Raw genomic sequence first — 22790 nt, forward strand, 5'->3', positions numbered from 1 at the left:
TGTTGAGGTTCGGGTTGGAGTTATAATTGGGGGTTTCCACTGTTTGGGCACATCAGGTGCTCTCCAAAGGCAACATGGCGTCTGATCTCAATTCCAGCCAATTCTGCGTTGAAAAAGTCAAATGGTGCTCCTTCCCTTCCAAGCTCTGCCATGTGCCCAAACAGTGTTTTACCCCCACATGTAGGGTATCAGCCTACTCAGGACAAATTACAAAACAACTTTTGGGGTCCAATTTCTCCTGTTACCCTTAGGAAAATAAAAAATTGGGGGCAAAAATATAATTTTGCGGAAAAAAATGTTTTTTTTATTTTCACGCCCAGGCGTTATAAACTTCTGTGAAGCACTTGGGGGTTCAAAGTGCTCTCCACACATCTAGATAAGCTCGGTGGGGGGTCTAGTTTCCAAAATGGGGTCACTTGTGGGGAGTTTCAATAGTTTAGGTACATTAGGGGCTCTCCAAACGCATATGACACCCGCATACCAATCCTTCAAAGTCTGCATTCCAAAACGTCACTACTTCCCTTCCGAGCCCCGACGTGTGCCCATACAGTAGTTTTCTCCCACATATGAGGTATCAGCGTACTCAGGACAAATTGGACAACAACTTTTGGGGTCCAATTTCTCCTGTTACCCTTGGGAAAATAAAAAAAATGGGGACTAAAAGATGATGTTTGTTGAAAAAATACGATATTTTTATTTTCACGCCCGGTCGTTATAAACTTCTGTGAAGCACTGGGGGGTTCAAAGTGCTCACCACACATCTAGATAAGTTCATTAGGGGGTCTAGTTTCCAAAATGGGGTCACTTGTGGGGGGTTTCCACTATTTAGGTACATCAGGGGCTCTCCAAACGCAACATGACACCCGCAGACCATTCCATCAAAGTCTGCATTCCAAAACGTCACTACTTCCCTTCCGAGCCCCGACGTGTGCCCATACAGTAGTTTTCTCCCACATATGAGGTAACAGCGTACTCAGGACAAATTGGACAACAACTTTTGGGGTCCAATTTCTCCTGTTACCCTTGGGAAAATAAAAAAATGGGGACTAAAAGATCATGTTTGTGGAAAAAATACGATTTTTTTATTTTCACGCCCGGACGTTATAAACTTCAGTGAAGCACTAGGGGGTTCAAAGTGCTCACCACACATCTAGATAAGTTCCTTGGGGGGTCTAGTTTCCAAAATGGTGTCATATGTGGGGGGTTTCTACTGTTTTGGTACATCAGGGGCTTTCCTAACGTGACATGGTGTCCGATCTCAATTCCAGCCAAAAACGTCAAATGGCGCTGCTTCCCTTCTGAGCTCTGCCATACGCCCAAATAGTGGTTTACCCCCACATGTGGGGTATCAGCGTACTCAGGATAAATTGCACAATATCTTTTAGGGTCCTGTTACTTTTGGAAAAATAAGAATTGAGGGTGAAAAGATCATTTTTGTGGAAAAAATATGATTTTTTAATTGTACTGCTGTACGTTATAAACTTCTGTGAAGCCCTTGGGGGTTCAAAGTTCTCACCACACATCTAGATAAGTTCCTTGGGGGGTCTAGATTCCAAAATGGTGTCATTTGTGGGGGGTTTCCACTGTTTTGGTACATCAGGGGTTTTCCAATCGCGACATGGTGTCCGATCTCAATTCTAGCCAAAAACGTCAAATGGCGCTGCTTCCCTTCCGAGCTCTGCTATGTGCCCAAATAGTCATTTACACCCACATATGGGGTATCAGCGTACTCAGGACAAATTGCACAATAACTTTTAGGGTCCTGTTACCCTTGGAAAAATAAAAATTGGGGGTGAAAAGATCATTTTTGTGGAAAAAATATGATTTTTTAATTGTACCGCTGTACGTTATAAACTTCTGTGAAGCCCTTGTGGGTTCAAAGTTCTCACCACATATCTAGATAAGTTCCTTGGGGGGTCTAGTTTCCAAAATGGGGTCACTTGGGGGGGTTTCCACTGTTTAGGTACATCAGGGGCTCGCCAAACGTGACATGGCGTCCGATCTGAATTCCAGCCAATTTTGCATTGAAAAAGTCAAACGGCGCTCCTTCCATTCTGAGCTCTGCCATGCGCCGAAACAGTGGTTCCCCCCCACATATCAGGTATCAGCGTACTCAGGACAAATTGCACAATAAGTCTTGCAGTCCAATTTCTCCTGTTACCCTTGGTAAAATAAAGAAAATTGAACCTGAAGTATTTTTTTTGTGAAAAAAAGTTAAATGTTCATTTTTTTTTTAATATTCAAAAAATTCCTGTGACGCACCTAAAGGGTTAATTAACTTCTTGAATGTGGTTTTAAGCACCTTAAGGGGTGCAGTTTTTAGAATGGTGTCACTTTTGGGTATTTTCTATCATATAGACCCCTCAAAGTGGCTTCAAATGTGAAGTGGTCCCTAAAAATAAAATGGTGTTGCAAAAATGAGAAATCGCTGGTCAATTTTTAACCCTTATAACTTCCTAACAAAAAAAAATTTTGGTTCCAAAACTGTGCTGATGTAAAGTAAACATGTGGGAAATGTTATGTATTAAGTTTTTTGTGTGCCGTATCGCTGTGATTTAAGGGCATAAAAATTCAAAGTTGGAAAATTGCGAAATTTTCAAAATTTTCGCCAAATTTCCGTTTTTTTCACAAATAAACGCAAGTTATTTGAATGCAATTTTACCACTAACATGAAGTACAATATGTCACGAGAAAACAATGTCAGAATCACCGGGATCCATAGAAGCGTTCCAGAGTTATGACCTCATAAAGGTACAGTGGTCAGAATTGTAAAAATTGGCCCGGTAGTTAACGTGCAAACCACCCTTGGTAGTGAAGGGGTTAAAACCTGATGATGTGAACAGTACCTATATGAGCATGGTTCAGAGAGGTAATGTCTGATGTGGACATGCTGTGTAAGACGGCTTTATATGTGCATGGCCAACATGAGACGGGTGGGGGTCTCTTGGTGGTTTGAACACAGTCTTACCGACTTGTTAACTGTATGTACATGGCCCATGTGTTTGTATTCTATTGGTTTCTTGCTTCTGCAAATTTTTGGGAGGTCTCCACCCCTCTCATGTGGGCCATACACATATAAAGCGGACTCACACAGCATGTCCACATCAGATATTACCTCTCTGAACCATGCTCATATAGGTACTCTTCACATGGTCAGGTTTTAAATACATTGGATAGGACTGGTCTGATGGGTATACCTTGGCGTTTGAATCCATCATCTCTTGTATTAAAGCAAAAATAAAAAACAACCATATCCCTCACCTGTCCGTCATTCTGTGGGGAAATCATTAAAGTCAATGATCTAATACAACATGTGATAATAAAATACTCACTTAAAAAATTATTCAAAGTACAAATAGTGCAAAAAGGCAAATACATCAATATCAGGATGGAGTGGACCCATATAGTTAAGATGGCGGCGACACAGGTGCAAAAATACCGATGAGACAGCCGCTCACATCCTACCAATCCATGGAGGGGGCGGCTGCTTGGTATATAAATGCACAATGAAAACTTGTATGTGGCACTGTTCACACTATGGCAATGCACAGCATCCAGGTTAACAGCCTATTAGTTACGCCCATCCCATGTGAACAGACACCACAGTTTATAAGTCAAAATAGGCCCAACTGCACCCCGAATAAAAAAATTGCAAAAATACACATTAAAAAATGTGAGGTATTAGTTGATATTTTGGCCAAAATATGTAAGCTCGTAATCCTCGTCACGGATCCCCACGTTTACGAGTCCCTAACACTAAACAGCAACAGCACAAAAAGAGGACTTGAAAATCCTCCAAAAATTCAAACATACAGCAAAAAAGGCAGAGATGCTTACCTGCCAGTACTAATGCAGAACACACCCCGATGCGCGTTTCAAAATTAAATTCCTTCGTCAGTACTTTCTTATCACATGTTTTATTAGATCATTGATTTTCATGATTTCCCCACTTCTTCATGACATATACAGTACTGTCCTTGAGGATGTGATTTACAATTGTTTGTGCTTACCTTTTTGCCCTATACACCTTTTTTTATATGAATATTGGAATCTATTTTCCTGGGGTTCTGTATGTGGTCATATAACTTGATTGTTTTTTGACCATTCATCTTCATTTCTGCTCTTTTTTTCTTGGTCTGCCACTCATAATATTTAATAATATATATTCTACATTTTTTGTATATACCGTATTTTTCGGACCATAAGATGCACTTTTTTCCCCAAAAATTTTGGGGGAAAGCGGGGGGTGAGTCTTATGGTCGCAATATACTAATCTCCGATCATGGCTGGTGGCTGGTGCCACGGGGCTCTGTGGTGCAGTGGTGGCAGCGGGCTGTGCTCCGGTGCAGGGGTAGCGGCTCTCTGTGCTCTGTGGGGGGCTCCGCCGGCATTTCCTTGAAGCCCGGAGGCCCCCGCACATCCGTTGCTGGCTGCTGCCATGTTGCGGTGGCCTCCGGGAACATGGACGCCGGGAAGATGGCCGCCGGTCCGGGGACGGCGCATGCGCAGGATCTCGGGAGACGAGATTCAAATCTCGGCAATGAGATCTCGTGCCCTGAGATCTCGGCATGATATCTGAACCTGCGCATGCCAGCAACGGATGTGCAGGGGCCTCCGGGCTTCGAAGAAATGCCGGTGGAGCCACCGCCCCTGCACTGGAGCACAGCCCACCGCCACCCTGCCCCAGCCCAGCCCACCTGCCCCAGCACAGCTGCCCCAGCCCAGCACAGCCCTGCTGCCCCAGCACAGCGCCACCGCACCAGCCAGGAGCACTGAATGACCACTCCTCTACCTGTGCCGGTTCCCTTCCCAGGTAAGCTGAATTCAGACTGTAAGATGGACCTCCATTTGACACATTATTATTTTTTTCCCTATTTTCCTTCTGAAAATTGGGGTGCGTCTTATAGTCCGAAAAATATGGTAATCCTAGTAGGGACACATGTTTTTAAATATTTATTTTAAGTAGTACTACTGTTTGCTATTTTGTGAAATAAAGGTAATTTTATTGGAAATCTTTCTTTGTCCGTCATTTTCTGTTGTTCACTGCTTTGCAAACTGTTTCTTGGGTTTTCCTATCAAAAGGGATGAATACATATGCACATGCCAATTTTAATTTATTTGGTCTCATAAATGTAATTTATGTTTATATTTTTCTCACTTCACCAACTGAGACTATTTAGTGCTGATGCATCACACTCAAATCAGATTACAAAATATTTAAACACAGGTTATAAAAAAGTAGGTAAAAAGCCAAAAGGGTGAATACTTTTGCAAGCTACTGTATAACAGCATGCAGTGCATAGTGTACAGACTATAGTCTCTAACAGTTAATTTACATATCAGAAAAGTGTGGATTTCTCTGGAATAAGACATTAACCCCTTCACTTCACAACCCTTTTTCGTTTTTACATTTCTGTTTTTCACTCCCCTTATTCCCAGAGCCATAAGCTTTCTATTTTTCAGTCAACATGGTCATGTGGCTTGTTTTATGTGGAACGAGTTGTACTTTTGAACAACACCTTTTGGTTTTACCATATCGTGTACTGGAAAACAGGAAAAAATTTGAAGTGTGGTGAAATTGCAAAAAAAGTGCACTTCCACAACAGTTTTTTGGGATTTTTTTTAACATGTTCACCAAATACTAAAACTGACCAGCGATTATGATTCTCCAGGTCATTGTGATTTTGCATATATCAAACAGGTATAGCTTGTTTTTATTTAAGTGGTGAAAAAAAAATTCAAAGCTTGTTTAAAAAAAAATTGTGTCATTTTCCAAGACCCACAGTGACTTCACTTTCAAGGTTTGGACCTGTGAGGGATTTTTTTTGCGGGCCAAGCTGACTTTTTTTTTTTATACCATTTTGGTGTAGAAACAGTCTTTTCATCAACCGTTATTGCATTTTAATGCAATGTTGCGGCGACCAAAAAAACATAATTCTGTGGTTTTGACTTTTTTTTTGCTACGCTATTTACCGGTTGGATTAATTCTTTTTATGTCTTGATAGATCGGGCAATTCTGAATGCAACAATACTAAATATGTGTATTTTATCTTTTTTAATTGTCTTATTTTGAATGGGGTGAATGGGGGGTGATTTTTTTTTAAAATTATTTTGGACTAGAAGCTGCGATAATCCAATCACCTCTGCTGCACACAGATGATCAGATTGCCTGGAGGTATCAGAAATGCTCACTTGCTATGACCTTCGACCGCTGTGTGGCACTCATAGCAAACCGGCATTGACAACCACAGGGGTATGCTTCAGAACCTGGATGGTCATGCCAACCTGTCGGCGACCCGCAGACATGTGACGTAGGTGCTGATGGGCAGGATCAGTAACGTGCTTCCAGCGCGATAACATTAAATGCCGCTGACAGAGATTGACACCAGCATTTAACAGGTTAACAGCTGTGGGTGGATTCCGATTCCACCCACGGCTGTTAGGGGCACATGTCAGCCGTTTAAGACAGCTGATGCATGTCGGGAAAGATATGGGCTCAGCAAACATCAAAGGACGAGACACAAAATGTGCAGTACATGTACGGCGCATGTCGTGAAGGGGTTAAATCAAAGTATCATTTTATTCAGCTTCCTATGATCTACACGCCCTTATAGACGGCTTAGAAGTGTTGACCCTACTGGCAGATTCCCTTTAAGATATATTGTTTTGCATTTGATACTTTAAGAATATGCCCCAAAAAATTGAAAGTGGTGTGGGTCTATGTGCTTGAGGTCTATAAAATCTTTCACATGTTGAATAAAGGAACAGCTCTACAGTTGCATAATCTGAAGTTTTGTGATGATGATTCCTCTTATTGTTTACAATGTTTAAAGAGCAAATATTCATAATTCTATTCTCTTGCAGTAAAGTGACAGTATGAAATAAAACATTATAGTGTGATTAATCATAATGTTTATTTTCTATATTGACACACTGTGTAGTAAAATCACCCAGTTGTGATATTTCTAATCCAACATGCTCCATTAACTATATTACTTCAATAATTGTCTAATGATTGCAGGACTTTATCTCTGCATAATATAACCTGTGGCAATTTGCATTTCATAGTGAATGGTTTTAGAACTATTATCAGTTTATCATGATTTGAACAAAGAAATATATAGTCATCTGCTTCCAGAAGAAAATATCTATTATATATACCATAATCCAACTTCAAAGTCATTCCATACACTATACCTATAGGTCACTTTAAATGGAATCTGTCACCCTTTTTTTTGCCCTATCAGCCTCCGGCATTGACATAAGGGGCTTATCTACAGCAGTCTGTAATGCGGTCCAGGTCCTCCCATCTTCATACGATGCCGTCCTCTTCTTCCCTTCCTGTAGTAGCTCCGGCACAGGTGCACTGCTCTGCCCTGTTGAAGGCAGAGCAGAGACTTCCAGTGTGCAGGTGTTGGGAGAGGTCTGGCGCCTGCGCACTGCAGTATTTATAATGATTATGAATTGAGGTCTGGTGCCTGCACCAGAGTATTAGTCCAAACAATTTTGATTAACATATGTGGCCTTATAATACCTCACTGCAACACAGTTAAGCCCCAAACAATTTTGATTAACAAATTGGGCCTCCTGGCTGGACCCGAATATTAGGCCTAATGATTTTTAAGTGGAACTGTGGCCTTCTGATTTCTCACTGCAACACAGTTTTATCATAAACGATTTTCACTGACAAATTGGGCCTCCTGGATGAACATCAATATTAGGTCTAACAATTTTTAAGTGAAATGTGGCCTTCTGATTTGTCATTGGAAGACAGTTTTGTCACAAAACATTTGAATTTGCAAATGAGGCCTCCTGGCTATACCCCAATTATAGGACTAACAATTTTTAAGTGAAAATGTGACCTTCTGATTTCTCACTGCAAAACAGTTTTATCACATATCACAAACGATTTGTATTTGCAAATTGGACCTCCTGGCTGAACCCCAATAGTAGGCCTAATGATTCTTAAGTGGAAATGTCGCCTTCTGATTCCTCACTGCAACACAGTTTTATCACAAACGGTTTGGATTAGCAAGTTGAGTCTCCTGGCTGAACAACAATATTAGGCCTAACAATATTTTTGTGGAAGTATGACTGTCAGAAGTGGGGATTTTCCCGCTGCGTGAGATAGATCCCGAGCATTATCTTGTCCTGCTGTCTCCCATTCAAGTCCAGCTGCTGCGATTTCTGCTCAGCACAGAAGTCAGTCCCAGCATCTTGCTCAGACACTTGGTATATGTTTGGTTACTGCTGGCTCTCCAGCCAAGTCTATGGTAACTGGTGATATGCAGGTGCAGCCTTGTGCTCTGGAGTCTAATTCTGGAGATCACCTTACTGAGCATGTCCATGATGTGGCATCCTTCCATTGGTGGTTGGATGTTAGCATATAAAAGGCTTTCAGTGGCGCATGTGGGCATACTAGTGTCATTTATGTTCGGTGTGTGTGTGTGGATACTCTTCTACACTGTCTGCAAGTTTGTGTGTGTCTGTGCTCAAAGGATGTACACATTGGCAGGCAGGTAGCACACCTAGGCGGTTTTGTACCCACGGCTCTACGCCTGAGTCTCTAGCCTACTACATGGTTAGTGTGCCGGTTAGGCACAAGTTTGGTAGCGTCAGGACTGAGGTAACTAGCCACTTGACTTAGCATCTGTTTTGTTCTGGTGTGCACAGTTCAGCTACAGACCAAGCTCAACCCTTATGTTTTACTGCTCTACGAAGGCAACAGGGTATTGTTCCTATCATCATAAGAGTTCTTTTCTTCTAGTTCAGCATAAGTGTCATTCATGTGTGCGGTTAGCACAGTTTAGTTGCAGAGCTAGCTCAATCCATGTGCTCACATCCCTGTGACGTTAAGAGGGTATAGTACTTACCATACTTAGGGCAGTTCCTCTCACTGAAGTAACTGAGCTTGGTACTCTGCGTTCCGTTCACATTGTGTGGCATTAACACAGTGTGCTGAGGTAACACTCCTTATTCTCACTAGCAGCAGGTTACATCTCTGAACGGTGGACCCTGGGTTGCGATTGCACTTTATCTTTTATATTCAGTGCAATCTGCCAGCCCTAACAATGGCCTTCTGACTTCGCACTGCAGCACATTTTTATCACAAACTATTTGGTTAGCAAATTGGGCCTCCTAGCTGAACACTTATACTAGACCTTATGATTTTTAAGAGGAAATCTGGCCTTCTGATTCCTCACTGCAACACAGTTTTTGCCCAAACGATTTTGATTAGCAAATCAAGACTCCTGAGACTGCTTCAAACCAGGGATTGAAGCTTGAGGAGGACAATTTTCATATTCCAGGTGCCTACAGGGAAAAGCAAAGAGTCTCCCTCAGCAAGAAGATCTATTGGTACAGTCAGGGCCAGCTGCTTGGAGAGCATCACCAAACCAGGGATTGAAGTTTGAGGAGAACAATTTGCATATTCCAGGTGCCTTCTGGAAAAGCAAAGAATTTTTCCCTCTAGGACATTATTGCAAGAAAGCTTGGCTGAGTAGTTTACGCAAGAAGGTTACACACAGTAGATTACACAAGAAGGAACACACAAGTCAGCAGGATCTAGGAGCAACATGGCAGATGTGACAACCTACATGATGAGCTGCAACATGTGTTACATGTTCACAGATCAACCAGAAGAAGAATCCAACTTCACCTGCCAGAAGTGCAGACTACTGGCCCTTTTAGAAGAAAAGATGCTGGGTCTGGAAGAAAGAATTGCAACTTTGAAACTCATCAAAGAAAATGAAGACTTCCTAGAAAAAAAAATCTCTACTTGTCACAGAAGGTGAAGAAAGTGTCAGAGAACCTCCAAAAGTAGACAAGTGGAAGCATGTGATCTAAAGAAGCAAGAAGACCATGGCGACATCACCAATCACACAACTGAGAAACCGATGCCAAGACCTTGTGGAAGATGAAGATAGTACACCTAAGGATGATGCACTACCAGCAAGCAAAAAAGAAAAGGACAAACAGCAACACCCAGAAGTGACAACAAAAAGTACAGTTAAGAAGCGAAGAAGAGTGGTAGTGGCGGGAGACTCCCTACTGAGAGGCACAGAAGCAGGCATCTGCAGACCGGACATAACCGCAAGAGAAGTATGCTGCCTCCCAGGTGCGACGATCAAGTATGTGACCGATAGGATACCAACGCTCATCAGTTCCGAGGATGTCCACCTATTTCTTCCGATTCATATTTGCACCAATGACACGGCAAGGAAGGACCTATCGACAATCTGCAAAGACTTTGAAGAGTTGGGGAGGAAAGTAAAGGAAGTGGATGCACAGGTAGTTTTTTCTTCTATCCTTCCAGTAGATGGGCATGGCGCCAGGAGATGGAACAGGATCCTTGATGCGAACAACTGGCTAAGACAATGGTGCAGACAGCAAGGATTTGGATTCCTGGACCATGGTGTGAATTACCTGTATGATGGACTCCTTGCCAGAAACAAACTATACCTCAACAAACCTGGGAAACACACATTCGGCAAAAGACTCGCTACACTCATCAGGAGGGCTTTAAACTAGAAAAAGAGGGGACTGGAAGAAAAACATTAGACTTGAACACTAAGCCAGAAAATATACTGATGAAGGATATGAGGTGTGGCAAAGAAGACCCAAGACAACATACTGGGAAGGGAGGTAATAAAATTTCTAAAGAAATCTACAGGGAGGAGATTAGAACAAAGCAAAATCCTCTAACCTACATGCTCTCAAATGCCAGAAGCCTGACAAACAAGATAGTGGGAATAACCAAGACATGAAAGCTATGACTGGGCAGTTAACTTACAGGATTACAGTCTGCTTAGAAAGGATTGTAAAAATTGGAGTGGAGGACGGTTTTGTCTTTATCTAAAGTCTTGTCCAAAGTCCCTTTAAGGGAGGATATTAGTGAAGGGAATGAGGATGTAAAGTCCATATTTTCTAAATACATGGAGGGAAAAATAGTAACAAAATTCTCATTGGGGTCTGTTACAAACCCCCAAATATAACAGAAATCATTGAAAGTGTGCAAATAAGGTAGATAGGTGAAGCTGCAACCCATAATGAGGTCCTTGCTATGGGGGACTTTAACTACCCAGATATTAACTGGGAAAGAGAGACCTGCAAAACCCATAAAGGCAACATGTTTCTGCTAATAATTTTTATTGGTTATCTTTCATAATTGGTGCAGAATCCAAACAGAGTAGCAGCTCTTTCAGACCTAAAACTATCTAAAAGACCTGACAGAATAACAAATCTGCAGGTCATCGGGTATCTAGGAAATAGTGACCAAAATATTTTACAGTTTGACTTGTCTTTTGATAGGTGGACTTGTCAGGGAGTCACAAAAACACTGAACTTTAGGAAGGCAAAGTTTGACCAGCTTAGAGAAGTCCTTAATCTTGTTGACTGGGTCAATGTCCTCAGAAAAAAGAATACATATAATAAATGAGAAATGTTTAAGAACATTCTAAATAGGCACTGTAAGCAGTTTATACCTTGTGGGAATAAAAGGACAAGAAATAGGAAAAACCCAATGTGGCTAAACAAAGAAGTAAGAGGGGCAATTAACAGTAAAAAGAAAGCATTTAAACTACTAAAGCAGGATGGCACCATTGAAGCTCTAAAAAAACTATAGGGAGAAAAAAAAATTTATCGAAAAAACTAAAGCTGCCAAAAAGGAAAGAGAAGCACATTGCTAAGGAGACTAAAACTAATCCAAAACAGTTCTTCAACTATATCAATAGTATCTGTTTATACCGAGAAAGCTGAAGGTCACAAGAGGGCCTTCTCTGCATCTGCTGGAGAGAAGGTTTTTCCACCAACATAGAATTCGATTCTTTACTCTTAGGAAAGTGAAAATCTGCAATTCCAACTCTTAGGAAAGTGAAAATCTGCAATTCCTTGCCTGAGGAGGTGGTGATGGCGAACTCAGTCGAGGGGTTCAAGAGAGGCCTGGATGTCTTCCTGGAGCATAACAATATTGTATATTACAGTTATTAGAATCTTAGAAGGACATAGATCTGAAAATTTATTCTGACGGAATATAGGCTGAACTGGATGGAGAAATGTCTTTTTTTGGCCTTGCTAACTATGCAATATAGGTTTAGCACAATCCAGTTAGATGCTGTAAGATTTCACACAGGACAGCATCCTATCTAGCTAACTGACAAGTTCATTTCCATAAACAGCAGCCCTAGCAGTAGGAGGAGCACCTTCTCTGCGCTGTCAAATGGCGCCAGAAAAGCAAGATGTTCATTTTTAATATAAAAATGGACATGTGATTTTGCCAGCCAATCAGAGAAGATCTTGTGTCATTATGTTGTGGATGGTTTTAAGCCGTCTTTGGCTGCCGGTATATACATACACATTTAGTTATTAAAGAAAAAAATGAAAAAAAAATTACACTACGCAGCTCCTCTGACCTATATACACCACCAACCCTCATCAAACACATCCTCCCGTTCACTGGTTCATCTTACAGCATCACTATCATAGCCAAAGTCATAACAAAAGCATTAGTGGAAACGCCATGATTTACCGAATTTTGCCAAATTTGAGTAAAAAATGCTCAGGAAACCAAACATGAATCCGAATATGTTATGATTGTGCCGAATTTGAGATTGTCGAATGTTTTCCGAACAAGTTTGCTCATCTCTAGAGTTGAGCATTCTGAGGACTTCAGCAGAGAAAACAGTATCTAAATGATAGATCAGCAAGTGGCATCGCTGGAGTCAGATTCTCAGCACCAATGTCACGCTGTTCCTAGATTATATAACAAAACTTTGTGACAGATTTCCTTTAATTATATGAAATAACTTTCATTAAAACAAATAACTAAATAATCCAAGTCATAGACATGTATAGGTATGTGATTTTGCAAAGGTCAATAAAGAAACAGATATCCACCATGTAAGAATGAATAAGAGCAACTACTGTAAAATAGCTGAATCTGATAGAACTCTTACTTTCCTGGAGGTTATGCACCTTTGCAGTTTGTTTCTTACTTTTTTATGTTTTTTGATAATTTGACAATTCTGGCTGGTTTCACATTAGCGTTTCTTTTGCGCAGCGCATCGTGCACGTCCATGTGCATGCATCATGCGTACCTATGTTTAACATGGCATGCGCATGGTCTTGCGTTCACAAGCATTTTCGTGCGCATGCGTTTTTTCAAGGTGTCCGCCTAGGAGCGTCAGACGCAACCTGTTGCATTTTTGGGTCTGCCGAAAGGCGTAAAAAAAAACACATGTGCACGCTTGCGCACGGAATGCGACAAAATAACGCATTACAGTCTATGGGAACACAGGCGTGCGCATGGACACGCGTTCGTCTGCCTTTTCGTGCGTATGAGTTTTTGGCGTAAAAATGTGTAGACACTGGTTTTAACCCCTAGAGAACAAATTTGCATAAAAACCGCAAACACATGCAAAAACGCATGTTGCATGCGTTTCTATTGCTCACGATGCGCTGAGCAAAAAAACGCTAATGGGAAATTAGCCTATCCGATGTTAAAAATTATGTTCTTTAAGAATTTAGGCATATGTGTTTAATGTATATTTTTTTGAAAACAAATAAAATTAGAAAAAATATGTCGTTACAGCTGTTAATTATAGATGGGCAACATCTGAGAAGTGACCCAGCTAGGGTAATGGATGAAGTTCAGAACTTCTTAGGAGTGTCTCCTCATTATAATTACTCCGAGACTCTCACGTAAGTACATTAATCTCATTTAAAATATTTCTATCAGTAGACCTCCAGGAGCATTATAGATCATTAATATTTACAAGGTTGATCAATTCAAGGGTGTTTTATCACTCCCAGCTAAAATACATTTTGTGAACAACAATCAGCTTTGGAAAATATGCTCATTTTAGGTAATTCTGAGCTTGGAGGATATTTGAAAAGCGCATTTTACTTCATTTTCAAAGCACATTGTGTAAAGTGCCCTCCAGGGGAATTAAGGCAAACATTATACAGTAGGCTGAGTGGATATAAAATCTGAGAAAGATTAACAGCACTTTACTGGCACTTGTCCAATGCTTCATTTAGAGAAATGTGTCTTCAAATGGTGATAGAACATATGACATCTAAGAAGGTCTAATTAATATTTATAGTCAGATTGGGAAATTATGGAGGCTTCCACTTTCTCTTTTTGGTTAAACTACTTGACATAAACAAGAGACTGTATATAAAATAAATGATCAATTTAAAGACCGAACAGTTACAAAGATTTTCAAATAGTTAACTTTAGCCTAATTTATGCCAAAATAATAACTCAAAATTTCCAGCCTAAGATTTTTTTTTTTGTATTTTCTATTGAATTATGTTTGCAAAGAGAATTTCGATGATACTTAATATTGCTACAATGCATCCATTCAGCATCTTTTATAGGGTGGTGTTTTTTAAAAGTTTAAAAATATTGCTTTGTAATAAACTGAAATTTTAAAAAGAAATAATTGGAATGGAAAACAGAGAAATTCCATGTGATGCTGAGTCACTTCTAACGGCCAAGCCGTGCGTGAGTCAAGGAACGCAATGAGTCTGAGGTCAAAAGCCAGGAGGGTACATCATAAACAGATGGGTGAGTCAAAGGCATAGTCAGGACACAGTCTGGGGTCAGAATTCCAAGAAGTTCGGGGATCAAGATAAAGGGGCTAGGCAAACAGATGGTCAAAGGTAAATCCAAAGTCGAGCAACAAAGATCATAATATGAATTCAGAGCATATCGCAAACACACACCTCTTGAGCTAAGCTATACCTGGCAATGTTCTAATCATTACTAGCCAAGTAATCACCAAGAACACTCCACACCTGGAGGAATCCCCACAGGCCTGGTCAGATTGAACAGCTGAGCTATCATTCAAAATACTGACAGCTCAGCAAACCCTAGCATCAGATTGAGCGGCTAAGCTGTCACTCACAATCCTGACAGCTAAGCATGCCCCTAATTCTATAGGGTGGCTGAGCTGTAACTCACAGCATCCTTTGGACACTGTCAGTGGTGGAATGATGAAGGCTCTTCTGCAGCCCTCCTATCATACTTACTATATGTGTTGTGCATACTCAACGTGGAAAGGTGAGAATTTTACCTTAGAGCAAACTAATTGTTAGTTTGGTAGCTACGTTATTGCGCCTCTCTCTTTACCATTTCTAGTGGTAGAATCATGACATTCCACTCTTGTTATATAGGTTTTGTTATTATGAGTGGCTATAATGTTATTCTAAATGTAACGTAATATTTGATAGTATTGCAGCTAAGGTCACAAAGATAGAAAGATATGAATATTTATTTTATTTTTTACTTTTTCTTCAGGGGGTGATTGAAACATTCATGCTTTATAAATCTTTAAAATCTTTTTTTTTTAATTTTGAACTTTTACATGTTTTTTCTATTTTCTCTAGGGGACTTGAACCTGTTTATACTGTGAGAGATACATTGCCATTCTTCTGCATTCTCTGCTAAATTCAGGCTTCCCTCTCAGTTTCATAGACAATGAATGTAGTGAAGATGCACATGTTCAAAATCCTCTTCATTCCGATGGGGTTCTGCAGAACCTCTTTCTAGGATAAAGGATAGTTCCAGTGGATATAAATGGAGGATAACACTAAATTTTTTGAAAATGTCTTTAAAGGGACCCTGTTAGTAGGATTATGCACAGTAACTTACACACAGTGTAATGTTGGTGCCGTTATACTGATTAAAATGATACCTTGGTTGATGAATCCATCTTGTGGTTGTTGCTTAATCTTTATTTTTAGTTTTGAGTTAATGTTATTCTCGTGGTTTGGGGTGGGCCTGTGGGGGGGGCTTCATGTGGTTCTCAGATTAGGTATTCATAATGCAGACTGCTAGCAGTAGCAGCTATCGGTGTATATAGAGGTGATCCGACAGCTGCTATTGTGCAGGCACTGGTGGCGCCATCTTGCTGGGGAAGAAAAAAAAATATCCCCATGTAAGATGGTGCCACCCATGCCTGCACAGTAGCAGCTGTTGGTGTGTAAAGAAGTGATTCGATAGCTGCTATTGTGAGGCATGATCTTGGAAGAGGAAATTTTTTTTCTTCTCAAGCAAGATGATGCCATCTGAACAATAGCAGCTATCAGATCACCTCTATATATACACTGATAGCTGCTGAAGTGCCGTGACCTTGGTAAGATCCAGTAGCACCATGGAAAAACTCTCATGGTGATAGCGAGGATCTCACAGAGGTCGCAGCAGCCTCAGTGACTGGAGGTAACCTCTATTACTTCACCGCCAGTCACTGAGGCTGCACTTACAGCAGTTCATTCCCCAGTGGTTCTCAGCCTGGACAGTCGCATCTTGGCAATGTCCAGGTTGAAAACTAATTATCCCCAGACATGGATTATGGTATGGGAGAGAACAACCGACAGGTGAGGGATATTGGTTTTTTCATTTTAGTATTATTACAAGAGAATGAGGGCTTCGGTTGAATAGTTGTTAAGTGAGTATAACTGTTTTATTTTTACATAAAGTAAAACTGTATTTTGTTTTATTTCTAATAAAATACTTTATTCTGGCTGTGTGTTTACAGCTGTAGCCAAAAGTATTGACACCCCTGCAATTTTGTCAGATAATACTCAGTTTCTTCCTGAAAATGATTGCAAACACAAATTCTTTGGTATTTTTATCTTCATTTAATTTGCCTTAAATGAAAAAAACACAAAAAGAATTGTCCTAAAGCAAAATTGGATATAATTCAACACCAAACATAAAAAAGAGGGTGGACAAAAGTATTGGCACTGTTCGAAAAATCATGTGATGCTTCTCTTATTTGTGTAATTAACAGCACCTGTAAATTACCTGTGGCACCTAACAGGTGTTGGCAATAACTAAATCACACTTGCAGCCAGTTGACATGGATTAAAGTTGACTCAACCTCTGTCCTGTGTCCTTGTGTGTACTATATTGAGCATGGAGAAAAGAAAGAAGACCAAAGAACTGTCTGAGGACTTGAGAAAACAAATTGTGAGGAAGCATGAGCAATCTCAAGGCGACAAGTCCATCTCCAAAGACCTGAATGTTCCTGTGTCTACCGTGCACAGTGTCATCAAGAAGTTTAAAGCCCATGGCACTGTGGCTAACCTCCCTAGATGTGGACGGAAAAGAAAAATTGACAAGAGATTTCAACGCAAGATTGTGCGGATGTTGGATAAAGAATCTCGACTAACATCCAAACAAGTTCAAGCTGCCCTGCAGTCTGAGGGTGCAACAGAGTCAACCCGTACTATCCATCGGCATCTGAATGAAAAGGAACTGTATGGTAGGAGACCCAGGAAGACCCCACTTCTTACCCTGAGACATAAAAGAGCCAGGCTGGAGTTTGCCAAAACTTACCTGAAAAAGCCTAAAACGTTTTGGAAGAATGTTCTCTGGTCAGATGAGTCAAAAGTAGAGCTTTTTGGGCAAAGGCATCAACATAGAGTTTACAGCAGAAAAAAAAGAGGCATTCAAAGAAAAGAACACGGTCCCTACAGTCAACCATGGCCGAGGTTCCCTGATGTTTTGGGGTTGCTTTGCTGCCTCTGGCACTGGACTGCTTGACCGTGTGCATGGCATTATGAAGTCTGAAGACTACCTACAAATTTTGCAGCATAATGTAGGGCCCAGTATGAGAAAGCTGGGTCTCCCTCAGAGGTCATGGGTCTTCCAGCAGGACAATGACCCAAAACACACTTCAAAAAGCACTAGAAAATGGTTTGAGAGAAAGCACTGGAGACTTCTAAGGTGGCCAGCAATGAGTCCAGACCTGAATCCCATAGAACACCTGTGGAGAGATCTAAAAATGGCAGTTTGGAGAAGGCACCCTTCTAATATCTGGGACCTGGAGCAGTTTGCCAAAGAAGAATGGTCTAAAATTCCAGCAGAGCATTGTAAGAAACTCATTGATGGTTACAGGAAGCGGTTGGTCGCAGTTATTTTAGCTAAAGGTTGGCAACCATGTATTAGGCTGAGGGTGCCAATACTTTTGCCTGGCCCATTTTTGGAGTTTTGTGTGAAATGATCAATGTTTTGCTATTTACTTCATTCTCTTGTGTTTTTTCATTTAAGACAAATTAAATGAAGATAATAATACCAAAGAATTTGTGTTTGCAATCATTTTCAGGAAGAAACTGAGTATTATCTGACAAAATTGCAGGGGTGTCAATTCTTTTGGCCACAACTGTATTTGCCATATAACTATAGGATTAGTAATGGATAGGTGTATCACAGATGCCTCTCCATTACTAAGCTATGGGCTTGATATCATCTGACAATACAAAGGTGACATCAGCCCCACAAATATGAACCCCACTTGCCACCACTACAGGGCAAGTGGGAGGAGTCAGGCAAAGCATCAGAATTGTCGCATCTAAAAGATGTGCCTTTTCTGGGCAGCTGCAGGCTGCTTTTTTTACCCTTGGGGGCCAATATCGATGGCCCCTTACCAGTCTGAGAAGACCAGCCCCCAGCTATCTGCTTTAGCCAGGCTGGTTGTCAAATATGGCGGGACCCCATGCAGTTTTTTATAATTTATTTAAATAATTTAAAAAAGTAGCGTGGGGACCCCTTTATTCTTGATAACCAGCATTGTTGAAACTGACAGCTGAGGGTTGCAGCCCTCAGCTGTGAGTTTTGCCTAGCTGATAATCAAAAATACAGGGGAACCCACACTTTTTTTTTAAATTATGTATTTACATTGCAGGAGCTGGCTAATGAATACACCTATCAACCATTCCTGCTCTCGCTGTTATTAGTGGCAGCAGGTGTCGGATGATGGGAGCTGTAGTTCCATCAGCTGAGACTAGTGTCTGGAGGTAAACTTTATACCTGCGCTCATGCTGTCTTTAGACAGTGTGGGAACTGTGGCTCTCTGAAAGGCGGGGATGATTTCACCGCCGTTCTGAAGCTGTGTTTGCCACGCTGCCATGCACATGACAGTGCAACACACACCCAGTGTTCATGCAGCCAAATCGAAACAGTAACATGGACTTCATGGAGAAGAAAGAGCCCGAACAGTAGGTGATCGGTACGGACGCCGAACTTTACTGTTCGGCTTCCTGACACTGGGATTTACATCTATTTCTAGAACTAATTTCCTTAAGCCATTAAAGATGAGAAAATCTGCAGAGATTCAAATTCGGCAAAAAACTAAAATTACCAAGGAATTTCAATTTGCATTGAATGTTTATTATGTTCTTGGATGTTTCTAAACATTTGAACTTAATAAATATAGGGTTCAAAAATACTTCACTGCTTTCCCTTCCCACCACTGCTATTTGCTGTCTTATGCTCCTTGCATACTCTCATTTTTTCTGCATTCTTCAGTTCTCAGCTATCAAAATGACATGATGCCGTGATAAACGATGCTCTGATTAGTCTTGGTGTCTGAGGCCATCTTAATAAGAGAAGAGTGGAACTGAGTGAACATCACAGTACTGTATAAAATACGAGAAGAGGTGGGGAGCACTGGATGTGGGCTTTGGTGGTGGGAATGATAAGCGGTGAGATATTTTTTTTCATCATTCTGCTTCCAAAATTAAAATTTAAATAATATGGAGTGAATTGCAGAAAAGGAATAAAAAAAAAGTGAATTTACCATATTTTGTCTTATAGTCCTATATTGGAGGAGAATGCTGAAATTGTGTCCTTCCTGATCGCAGGGTGAACTGCTCTACACTGATCTATGAGATTAGCGCAGAGCAGGAGACAAAACTTAATGGGACATGGATAGAGACTGCATAAGATGAGCAGCTGAAGGATCTTCCACCTAATCAAGTCAAGAATCTTTCAGGTCATGTGACTGATCACATGACTTGATTGGTCCTTGAGTAAATAGGGTGGAAAGTCCTTCAGCTACTTAACTTGTGCAACCTCCACTCAGGTCCTGCTCAAGAAATGCAAGATGTGGTAATATAGTGTTTGTGTGTGTGTAGCCAGACACGAATAATAGATTTATTACCTCACTATAGTAATATATTTTTAGTGCCTTAAAATTATTGATAATTACCCTCCCACTTTTTACCATCAGGAAAGTTTTAACTCTTAGGAAAATTGTTTTTCCTATTTTCTGCTATCTAAACTTTAGAGGCGTCTAATAGTAAAGTGCATCTTAAGGTCCAAAAAATTCAGTATGTCTTCACGTGTTTTTAAACATATAAATTTCTTTACATATACTTTTAGATTCAGTACAGAAAAGGGCTTTTGGTGTCAGTTACTCGATGGAGGTAAAGCAAAATGTCTTGGAAAAAATAAAGGTCGCAAGTACATAGCAATGGATATGGAGGTAAATATCTTATGTTTACTTTACACTAGCATTAATTACTATAATATTGGATTACAGTTTATACTTTTTTTGTCACTTATCTCTTCTTACAGTATATAAGACTGTATAGGAACATGGAAAGAAATGTAAAATCATATCATTACATGTACTCTGCCAGGACTTTTTAACCTATTTGTTGACTCATTCACAATCCAAATAAAGTTTATGATAGATATATTAGTATCTGGCTATGTAGTAAAATGTGCTGAAATATTCCTGTCATCAACTTCTGCATCCTTCTCACCCTACCCCCAAATCATTGACAACTCTTTGACTAGTTCAGTATCAGAAATATTTATCTACCAAAGGTAGCCAAGTATTGCTCTGAAATATACTGTATCACTTAAACATTTGGTGCAAAATATTTTGAGTATGCCTTTAAATTTTTCACTCTGTTTCAATGCAGCCATTTGTTAAATTCAAAAAAGTTCATTTCTTTCCTCATTAATGTACACTCTGCACCCCATCTTATCTTGACTGAGAAAAAACAGAAATGTTGAAATTTTTGCAAATTTATTAAAAATGAAAAATTTAAATATCACATTGTCATAAGTATTCAGACCCTTTGCTCAGTGTTGAGTAGAAGCACCTTTTGCGCTTGTCCAGCCATGAATCTTCTTGGCAATGATGCAACAAGTTTTTCACACCAGGATTTGGGTATCCTCTACCATTCTTCCTTGCAAATCCTCTCCAGTTCCTTCAGGTTGGATGGTGAACATTGGTGGACAGCCATTTTCAGGTCTCTCCAGAGATGCTCAATTGGGTTTAGGTCAGGGCTCTGGCTGGGCCAGTCAAAAATGGTCACAGAGTTGTTCTGAAGCCACTCCTTTGTTATTTTAGCTGTGTGCTTAATGTCATTGTCTTTTTGGAAGGTGAACTATCATCCAAGACTGAGGTTCAGAGCACTCTGGAAGAGGTTTTCATCCAGTGTATCTCTGTACTTGGCCGCATTTATGTTTCCTTCAATTGCAATCAGTCATCCTGTCTCTGCAGCTGAAAAACACTCCCATAGCATCATGCTGCCAAAACTATGTTTCACTGTTGGGATTGTATTGGGCTGGTGATGAGCAGTGTCTACTTTTCTCCACACATACTGCTTACAATTCTCACGAAAAGTTCTATATTCATCTCATCAGACCAGAGTATCTTATTTCTCATAGTCTGGGAGTCCTTCATGTGTTTTTTATCAAACTCTATGTGGGCTTTCATATGTCTGGCACTGAAGAGAGGCTTACATCGGGCAGCTCTGCCATAAAGGCCCGACTGGTGGAGGGCTGCAGTGATAGTTGACTTTGTGGAACTTTCGCCCATCTCCCTACTGCATCTGTGGAGCTCAGCCACAGTGATCTTGAGGTTCTTCTTTACCTCTCTCACCAAGACTCTTCTCCCACAATTGCGCAGTTTGGCTGGATGGCCAGATCTAGGAAGACTTCTGGTGGTCACAGACTTCTTCTATTTAAGGATTATGGAGGCCACTGTGCTCTTAGGAACCTCGAGTATAGCAGAAATTCTTCTGTAACCTTGGCCGCGTCTATGCCTTGCCACAAATCTGACTCTGAGCGCCTTGGCCAGTTCCTTTGACCTCATAATTCTCATTGGTCTGACATGCACTGTGAGCTGTGAGATCTTATATAGACAGGTGTGTGCCTTTACAAATCAAGTCCTATCTGTTTAATTAAACACAGCTGGACTCCAATGAAAGAGTAGAACCATCTCAAGGAGGATCACAAGGAAATGGAGAGCATGTGACTTAAATATGAGTGTCTGAGCAAATGGTCTGAATACTTATGACCATGTGATATTTCAGTTTTTCTTTTTTAAGAAATTTGCAAAAATTTCTACATTTCTGGCTTTTTTCAGTCAAGATGGGGTGCAGATTATACAATAATTGGCAACAATTGTCACTTTCGCATGGTCATTATCACTGCAGAACTGTTAACAAAGACCAGTTGCACTATTAGAGCTGCCTTGGAGGATTGTGAAGATGAGGATTTTTTTGTTATTTTATCATACTCCCTGTGGGATAGTAAAACAATGTTGTTATATGATTAATTTATTCAGTACGAATAGACGAATATTTCAATGTTCAGTTCGGATTACAAAAGCCGAATTTGTAATATTCGCTGATTAATTTGTCAAATATTTGCCAAACATAACCAAACGCCATTCATGTCGATGGGAGGCAAAAACAAATGCATGTACAACACCTTATAGCGGCCCCAAATGTTGCTAAAACACATGAAATGAGGTATAGAAACCAGGAAAGTGGCCTCAATTCACCCACAGTGCGCAGGACTCACAGAAATTGCTTCTTCCACTTACACCACCGCTGCTGCTGCTGCTGCTAAAATTTTGGCATTGACAAATTGATGTGCTGATGGCTGGAAGCCTAGAGCTGCAATGCAAACTTTGTGATTCACTGCTGTCTTGGGGAAAAGTTCCCTTAAGGTTGTGTAAAAGCGTGTTTTGTTACTCCAG

General features: G+C 40.5%; 1 protein-coding gene across 4 annotated transcripts in view; it reads left to right on the top strand.

Annotated features, from left to right (window-relative positions):
• The window catches only part of LOC141086132 (bifunctional heparan sulfate N-deacetylase/N-sulfotransferase 4-like), a 975622-nt gene that overhangs the window by 920274 nt on the left and 32558 nt on the right, over positions 1–22790 (top strand). For 3 of the 4 annotated variants that reach the window (XR_012231516.1, XM_073571871.1, XM_073571872.1), the window contains exons 12-13: positions 13589–13698; positions 20171–20273. Coding sequence is in view for 2 of the 4 variants with exons in the window: in XM_073571871.1 (XP_073427972.1) it covers positions 13589–13698; positions 20171–20273 (213 nt within the window). In the remaining 2 variants the exon portion in view is untranslated. The remainder of the gene's footprint in view (positions 1–13588; positions 13699–20170; positions 20274–22790) is intronic. The other variant, XR_012231517.1, reaches the window with a different exon arrangement.

The sequence above is a fragment of the Dendrobates tinctorius genome, unplaced genomic scaffold (genome assembly GCF_039654945.1).
Source record: "Dendrobates tinctorius isolate UK_male_01 unplaced genomic scaffold, ASM3965494v1 ptg000030l, whole genome shotgun sequence".
In the NCBI taxonomy this organism is placed as follows: Eukaryota; Metazoa; Chordata; class Amphibia; order Anura; family Dendrobatidae; genus Dendrobates; species Dendrobates tinctorius.